General features: G+C 39.6%; 2 protein-coding genes across 3 annotated transcripts; one reads left to right on the forward strand and one right to left on the reverse strand.

Moving 5' to 3' along the window:
- The first annotated feature begins 388 nt into the window (after positions 1-388).
- On the forward strand, positions 389-3,330 carry LOC148693929 (uncharacterized). 2 transcript variants are annotated; one of them, XM_088677428.1, is made up of 6 exons: positions 389-733; positions 892-1,713; positions 1,820-2,010; positions 2,095-2,301; positions 2,422-2,482; positions 2,631-3,330. In XM_088677428.1, the coding sequence occupies exons 1-6, from the start codon at positions 509-511 to the stop codon at positions 3,213-3,215; spliced, it is 2,091 nt and encodes a 696-aa protein (XP_088533554.1). In that variant the 5' UTR covers positions 389-508; the 3' UTR covers positions 3,216-3,330. The 2 variants fall into 2 exon arrangements, with proteins under 2 accessions (XP_088533554.1, XP_088533553.1); XM_088677427.1 differs by lacking the exon at positions 389-733 and having other exon boundaries at positions 898-1,713; positions 2,634-3,330.
- Positions 3,331-5,391: 2,061 nt separating this feature from the next.
- Positions 5,392-7,950, reverse strand: LOC137729439 (peroxidase 42). The gene is made up of 4 exons (XM_068468385.2): positions 7,355-7,950; positions 6,892-7,080; positions 6,545-6,710; positions 5,392-6,196 (listed from the first exon to the last, which is right to left on the reverse strand). Exons 1-4 carry the CDS (start codon positions 7,595-7,597, stop codon positions 5,784-5,786), a joined length of 1,011 nt encoding a protein of 336 aa, XP_068324486.1. The 5' UTR covers positions 7,598-7,950; the 3' UTR covers positions 5,392-5,783.
- Between the last annotated feature and the right edge of the window lie 437 nt (positions 7,951-8,387).

Consider the following 8,387-nt stretch of genomic DNA (forward strand, 5'->3'; position numbering starts at 1 on the left):
ATTTATCTCAAGATAAATATGCCGAATATTATATTCCCAATCATGCAGTAACATCACACGATAATCATTTTGGCAAAGAAAAACGATCTCCACACTGCTCTTTTCTTTTGTATATGTGCTTGTTTATGTTATTTGGTTTTTCTTTGATTTATTCGGTCTAAACCCTACATGAAGAGAAGTGCGTGAAAAAAGAAAAAAAAAGGATGTGCGAGAATCGCTTTAATACTGAAGTCCAACGAGAGAGAGAAAGATGTGCACGTGCAGTTGCATGTCTGCCCCCTCGCCGGTCGCCGCTCTACTTTTCCAATTTAGAAAACTGAAACAAAAGCCAAGCACAAAAATAGCCCTAATCTTGCTTAAATATGTTAAACTTTATCTCAAGATTTTCTTCCGGCAGGATGCATTTTCTCTGAGAATTCTTTAGATGGTATTTTCCATTTCATATGATATTCTTACTGGTGTTCAAAGATTATTACATTTTTCATCATATTGGTGTTCGTCCTAATCAATGATGGAGCTTCACTCTTGTGCTCCTCTGGTCAATTCTTCTGCACTGTGCGTTATAGAGGAAGGGAAGAGAGGAGAGAGTGTCAATGTCGTCGTTGCTGAGATTTCAGCCAAACTCGAGAGGGAGCGAAAGAAGAATGCAGAGCTCATGGAGAGGATACTATTTCTTGAAGCTCAATTACAAGAACGAGAGGCTAAGCAGCCTCCTCATCCAGCAGATGGACAAGTAAGACCTTTACTTTTTTGGTAGTTTCTTTGCTTTTCAACGAATAGCGATGTTTGAGACCGCTCTGAAAACGGCTAAAAGCACTTTTTTCGACAACTAAAAGCACTTCTGGTTTTGAATGATCATGTTTATGCCAACCTCTTAACATTTGACTTCAGGGAAGTTCTTTGAATGCAATGATAAGAAGCTTCAAGAATTTCAAGCGACAGAAGACAGAACTAGATAGCAATGGAATCGAAGATGGAAATGTTATCCCAACCGAAATGGCTTCGAAGAAGAAGCATCACACGCAATGCTTGGCTCTTGACCGTCTAGTCAACTGGATGAGCATGGAGGAAACTCAGTTTTTGCATCTAGAAAAAGGAGATGGCGGCGATTCAGCTGACTGCAATGACTCTGATGATAGCGATGATGAAGATGATGATTACCGTGAAGAGGATTGTGTTAATAATGACTGTAAAGAAGGTGAAGTAGCTGATAATGTTTCGAGAATTTGTAGTGAGCTGAAATGTGAAGTTGTTGATAAGGGATTGGACGCACAATGTGAAAACGTTTTCGCAGGTGGGATCGAGCCAGTGATTTCAAATGCAAACCAAAAAACGAATGAACCACCTGATACAGGACCAGTTTGTGATGAGATGCAACTTCGAACCCAAAACAAGAAAGAACCTAGTGATTTTGGAAGTTGCAAGGTGCCATCTGATACCCTTAATTTCAAGGAGTTTATTAGTGCAGGATCTGCAAGCACATCGCAACAGAAAAAACCTCCGAAGGTGGCATTCTGCCCGAAAGAAGTGAAGAGAATAATTGATTCAGAAGCCCTGCTGCAGAAAAATGCTCAATCCCATACAATAAGAAAGATCATAGTTTTTGCATCAATTGGAATAAGGCATGGTTGCGAAGATATCTACGAATTAGACTTCAATCATTTTAGCATTTTAAGGAAGGGAGAGCCATACATGTCTACGAAAGATCCCGGGGTAAGGAAGTTAGTATTATGATAAGTTTTGCATTTAAATAAGTTGTCGATCTTAATCTTTCTTTGTTCATCAGCAAAAAAGCAATTTAATTTTTGTTCCTTAACAGGAGCATGTTCTGTATGAGAATCCTGGTGTTCGGAGGAAGGTATTTTACCCGAATCAACAGAATCCGACATTATGTCCAGTTAAAATACTCGAAGAAGAGAAGGCCATGCGACCATCGGATTCTAGCTGCCCATCATGGCTATTTCTCTGCATAAAGTATGGTGGAAGAACACGAAATCTTCCCCAAAATGAGTAAGTATTATTGGAGTAATTAACTTTTAATTTACCGAGGTTTGCAGCTTAATTTAAAATTCTATCTGCATAAATGTGTTTCAGATATGTAAGGCAGCGTATGGGAAGAAAGAAGCTGAAGTCTTTTGGGCCACTAATGTGTCGAATGGCAATGCTAGTTCATGTTCGCGGTGGGAACTTCTTCTTCAAGGCCTTGGGCATCACTCTTCTTTTCATGGCTGGTTTTCCTGATGATCTTGTTCAACGAGAAACTAAATACCAGAACTTAGACTTGCTTCAGAAATATTATAGGTATTTCAATCTAATATACTAGTAGGAAATGAATGTTTCTGAAAAAAAAGCTATTCGGATAGTTTTGCACCTTAATGTAATCTCTAATATAATTGAAGCACGACGTGTTTTTCCTTGTAGGACGGATGAGGATGCTGAAGGGGAGGAATTATTTCTTCCACATCCTATGACTAGTGATACTGTAAGATCAAGTTCCCAGTTCATATATCTGAGCACATCCTAGTTTCGATTTAACTTCCCAGTTCATATACCTGAACACTTCCTAGTTTCGATTTAACATTGACAAATAAAAATTCGAGTTTCTGAATACTGATCTTGTTTTCTCTCAGCAGGCCGGTCCAAGTTCTCAGCAGTTCAGTGGAAAATCTTGTTCAACAAAAACAAAGGCGAAAAAACAACCTCACTCGAATAGCAAGCCTCGCAATATGCAGATATCTCCATTAACACGGACTACACTTTTGAGCTCTGCACCTTCTACACAATTTGGACTGGTAGGTCATCAGATTTCTATTCTTCACACTCAAGCAATGGCAACATTATCGTCTCATACGCCATTAGATGCTCAACCAATCTCAAATGCTGCAATTGCGAATGCTGGTACGAATATCTCCTGCTCTAGTCAAACACCGTATCACATTTTTCCCCCACAACCACCTAACACCTTTGTGCCTATGGTATATTGGCCTCCCCCAAACACATTTTCTCCTGGACCCTATCAATCTACATATGGCTACCGGTCTTTCCCTTCTACTGGAAACTACTTCATTCATCCACAGCCCTATTACAACCATCCGTCTTGCAGTCCTTTGAACCCCAAAATGGTGGAACCAGCAGGAAAAAATGACGTGGCCTCGGAGGAAGCTGATAGTGGCTACGATTGCAGTTCAAGCAGTATTGAACCAAAGAAGAATTAGAATATCTGCCTTCCTCATAATTATCATAACTTACCTTATTCTTAATAAAGGCTTTGTTCAATTCCGCTATCTTGTACTCAATGTAAGAAAATGAGCCTCTTTTCGGTTTTCATGGCAGATCTTGTCATCATTTTAACTCCGAACATCCAGAACAGAACAACCAAGCACCAAGATTTTATGCAGGACAGGCTTACGAGGCAGCAAGTTCCAAGTGACCGCACTGCCTCATTAGCCTGCCCTGCAACCATGAACCAATACTCTGCGATTACCCAAGTATCATCAAGATTCTCACAATCCTTCTTCGAGGCATGCCAATCGAAGTCAGATATCTTTCTCTTTCACTTGGGAAATCACACATCTTTGAAAAAAATCCAAATCTGCATGAACTAATCAGTGCATTTCCACCCAGTAACAATAACATTTTCAACTCAAAAGGTTTCATTTGCACAATTACATGTCAATTCATAACCACGATGCCCTCGGACCCTGTCGCAACCTGGTAGCCCTCCTTAGTCAGCTGACTTACCGAAATCAAATTCCGCTTCAAACCCGGGACGTGCATCACATTGTGCAGCATCCACGGAGCCCCACTCAGTAACTTGACACGCACGTCACCTCTCCCAACAATGTCCAATGCGGCATGGCCACGTACACCTTTCCTTAGTTTCCGGCGGTGTACTTCTCTATGATTCCCTGGTGCGGCGAGCAGTGGAAGGCGACGCCGGGGGTGGTGATCCCCGACTCCAGCGAGGAATCGACGGTCAAAAACAATGCTTCGTTGATCACTTCGATGGTGTTGGCGGCCCAACGGTGTGCTTCTTGAGCCTGAAACTCTGGCTGACGTGTCCTCATTTGCCGCAGTGCAGGCAAGCGTCCCGCCATTTTCCGAGACCCGAATCCATAGCAAGAGTCCTGGATTTTCTCACTCGGGAAGAAGAAACCTTAACAGCTAATTGATCGGGGCATTTTTCGTCGGCCACGGGTCCAAATTAGGCTCATGGGCGTAGCCGTGCACGAATTGACACCAAAACTCACAACCAAGCCAAATGGGCCTTATTTAGGTCCAATGGGTAACCATTTGACAATCTTAAGTTTAATGTCTTCATTAGCTAGATATACAATTAACTTGATAGGAGTAGCAAATGTGGATGAGCAATAGGGGAGATTTTTCAGTGTGTTAGAAATATGGCTCGGTACATATTAAATGTAATAATATAATTTGTTGAAAATTTCCGTTACACCAAGTGTAATAATACAATTTGTTGGAAACTTGAAAAAAAAATTTCAATCAAACCGAGCTATTTCCCAACATACTGAAAAATTTCTCAAGCAATAGTGCACAAAGTAATAATGAACTATATGAAAACGCAAGAAACTTCGGTAAATTTACTTATTAGGACACGACATGTGAGACATGTGTATAAATTATAGAGTTAAGTGAGACTAAAATACATGAGAGTCTCATGCTTTTGTAAAATGTGCTCCTAAATAACGTGTTATATGGACTCAACTCCACATCCATATCCCCAAGTTTTTCTCATCTAAGAGAACCACCTTAGCTTATGACATGTGTAACAATCTCTCTCTAGGATTCACATCTAAAGACATTGGATCCAATGCCATGTGTGGTCATGTGCGCTTTTCTTCTGCTATTCCTTCCTTTTTCTCTCTTAATTTGCTTGTCTTGGCATTTTCTAATTATTTAATATCAATTATGGAAAGCTTTTGGAACCTTCCTCTAATGGTTTAATTAATTATTGCTTCTAAAGTTCATTTCTTTATTCTCTTTACTATCTGAGTGCCCAACTTACCAACCGGTACTTAATTAGTGCATTTATTCGCTTAATTTTGTATTAATCAGAATCATATCCTTTCTTTCTCTTTAGTTTCCACTTTAGCTTTAGTTACTTTATACATTGACATATCATTGACTACTTATAATCCACCACTACTTGGTAAGAGCTTTTTTTTTTTATAATTTATAACAAGGAGAAGATTAACTACAATCCGATAAGAAGAGGATTAAACCTGTGAATCATGTAAGGAGTTGAAGAAAAATGCGGTAATCACTAAGGCAATCTATCACTTATAGACAATAAAACACTAGTCAAGCATAACTACACACCAGGCAGCCGTCTCGGTTCTTATAACTGTAACTAGTTGCACAACATGGGCATGATATGCAAGCATATATCATACATAACCATCATCGTTGAAATCCACAAATCAGCATACATGTTCAAAGTTCAAACCATCCATCCATACATACACACATCCCGACATATCCACCAAGCCCATCTCACCCAAAGAGAAGAAGCCAAAAGATAAAATCGAAACCCTAAATCAGACACAGTGCATCATGAACAAGGGCCACTGGAACAACTGACCACATGCATGCCTTTTAACCCTAGCACTGACCAACTTCCATAAAAACAAAACAAACATATTGGTTATAAAAATAAAAATAAAAACCCCTTTTATTATCCAGCAACTTGTCCCACACACATTTTCTCCACTAATTACAGAACTAAAGAAGAAAAGTGCTTCCTGACAAAGCTGCTTTTTGCTCTAGTCCCGGATTTTATTGGCAACATTGCACTGCTGTCGGATCTCGCCCTTGTTTCCGGTGAGAGGGTTGTTCTCGGAGAGAATGGTGAAGGCTCTCGAAAACTCCTTGAAGAAGTAGTCTTGGCTCTTGGCCATTTTCTTGACGTAGGGTTTTGTCCTCTTGTCTGTGGCTAGCTGGTGATCCACCATCATCAAACCCTTGTTGTCCAAGATGTTTCTGTAGTAGTTATTATCGAAGATCATGGGGGTACCACGGTCATTTCTCACGTATTGAACGGCTTTGGGGTCGGGGATTGCATCAGGGCACTTCTTGAGCATGTGAGGGACATGGTCAGGGTTGAGCTGAGGGTCAACTTCTGGGTACAACCGGTGCACCAGCTTCACACAATGTGTTCTTCCAACACTGTGAGCTCCTGTAATTGGTTCCAACAAATACGACCAAATTAGTGTTTCTGATAGCGTTTGATATAACAAATTCCTAGAGAAGCAAAATTGTATTTGAAAGAGTTAAAAGTGTTTTACGACAACAAAATCACTTACGACTTATATGTTTCTTTGAAAAGTTCTTTTTATCACATAGAAGCACTTCTAGCAGAGGCGTTTTCCAAAAAAGCAAATCTCAAACAAGGCCTAGAAGTGTTTTGGGGCTGAAATAACACTTAGAAGTGTTTCCTTGACGCTTGTTCTCGAAATAGCACTTATATTTTTATTTTAAGCTTTAAACGTGCCTCTAGTAAAAGCAGCTTCTAGAGCATATATACCTAGAAGGGCAACCAAACCGGGGGTGTCAATGCCCATGTCAGCAAACTTCTCAAGGACAACGGACATGCTCTCATTGTGGTCAGGAAGGTATTGCTCAAGGATTTCAGCTCTGCTTCTCCTTCCATCTCTTCTTCCAGTTTTAAGAGGAATGAATGGGCCTCCAAGCTGAGAACACAGTAATTAAGTTCAAAACACGGTTTAGAGAAATAATTTACTTTAAAAATATACCAAAACCACATTAAAAAGGTAAAAAAAAAAAAAGTAAATAAATCTATACTAATTCATCTTAATTTTTACCGATATATTAAAAAGGGAAATTACTAAATTAGATGAAGAGAAAATATACCCTAACAACACCCTCTCTGGCAGACAAGACGAGAATATCTGAGCAGGAAACAACACCAGGGCACTCTCTCTCCAAAGCTTCTTTAATCTCTTCAATGTACCTAAAGTTTCTCATCCCAAAGCTTCTGTCCATCTCCTTCTCAGACAATGATCTCCTTGTTGAGTCCAGCAGCAGAGATGCATCACATGACTGCAAGAAATTAAAAGGTTATTGTGAAGGTATCTCAAAAAATGGCTAAAAGTTCTTTCTGATTAGCTAAAAACGGTTATGATTACGTTTGTCATGTTTACAATAAAAGCACTTCTAGTAGAAGCACTTTTAAGCATAAGCGTTTTCTACAAAAACAGTCACAAACGAGTCTTAAAACGCACGATAGTGTGTGAGAGGGCTTGATCGACATAATGACATTAAGTTTCTCCGAAAAATCTTTATGAGAAAAAGTGCGCCGTATGAATGAATATACCTGGACAGCACAGTCATGAAAGATGTTCCTGAGCCAAGAGAATGCGGTGTTCTTGTGGCGCTTGTAGAGAAGCTTGACTTGTTCTCTGATGACCTCTTCAGCCTGAGGACATGTGTCCCTATAGAAGTCCATGACAAGGCCTGGGTCCTCCTCATTTCTCTCAGCAGCAAAGCAAGAAACTGCTGAGAGAGAAAGCAAAGCAAAGAAGAACAAGAGAGCTCTGGAAGAAGAAGAAGAAGCCATGGCTTTCTGCTTCTGCTTCTGCTGGTGGTGATATCAGTGAAGTCCACTGAGCTGAGAGGATCTTTAAATAAAAGGAGATATGGAGAAAAATGGTATTAAAATATGACACTTGTTGCGACTAAGGGTTATGTTACATGCAATGCTTTTGACCTTTTTCAGCCTTGGATTCACCGCAGCATTCACCGCTCTAATTAAACTACCACCGGCTCAAACTTTAATACTCACATTTTCTGCTGAAATTTGGCCTTCAAAAATTTTACAATGCACCGATTGGACTGATGCAATGTTTTAGTAAAATATTGAATCTGTATGCGGTAATCTATCCGTTCACAAAATAGCTCCATCGGAACAATTAAAACTAAAATTTTATTCTACTAAGTGAGGTCACTTATATGAATATTAGAACCTCATTGCACTTTATTTTGCGTTAAGTTTTCTGTTAGTTACAAGTACTTAGTGTATTTTCTTAAAGTTTCTTTCCAAGTCTTCCTAGGTCTTTCTCTAACTCCTTTGACTTGAGTCTCCGTCTCATACTCGCATATTCTAACCAGAGCATTTGTAGATCTATAGTTCAGTGTCCAAACCATCCTAACCCATTTTCTTTCATTTTATCTTCAATTGCAGCCACTCCTACTTTAAGTCGGATATCTTCGTTCTTAATCCTACCGTTTCTCATGTGCCCACAAATCCATTGGAACGTTCTCATTTCCGCAACACACATTGTTTACAAATGTTGCTTTTTGACCGTTCAATATTCCGTGCTATAAAGCATTGTTGCCGTATTGTCCTA

Source organism: Pyrus communis, chromosome 10, assembly GCF_041283825.1.
Source record: "Pyrus communis isolate YQ-2024b chromosome 10, ASM4128382v1, whole genome shotgun sequence".
NCBI lineage: Eukaryota > Viridiplantae > Streptophyta > Magnoliopsida > Rosales > Rosaceae > Pyrus > Pyrus communis.

Coding starts and splice junctions, on each gene's coding strand:
- LOC148693929 (XM_088677428.1), top strand. CDS start 509: ATGATGGAGCTTCACTCTTGTGCTCCTCTGGTCAATTCTTCTGCACTG. Junction 1,714..1,819: donor TGTCTACGAAAGATCCCGGG/GTAAGGAAGTTA, acceptor GTTCCTTAACAG/GAGCATGTTCTGTATGAGAA. Junction 2,011..2,094: donor CGAAATCTTCCCCAAAATGA/GTAAGTATTATT, acceptor AATGTGTTTCAG/ATATGTAAGGCAGCGTATGG.
- LOC137729439 (XM_068468385.2), bottom strand. CDS start 7,597: ATGGCTTCTTCTTCTTCTTCCAGAGCTCTCTTGTTCTTCTTTGCTTTG. Junction 7,081..7,354: donor TTCATGACTGTGCTGTCCAG/GTATATTCATTC, acceptor AATTTCTTGCAG/TCATGTGATGCATCTCTGCT. Junction 6,711..6,891: donor CCAGAGAGGGTGTTGTTAGG/GTATATTTTCTC, acceptor CTGTGTTCTCAG/CTTGGAGGCCCATTCATTCC.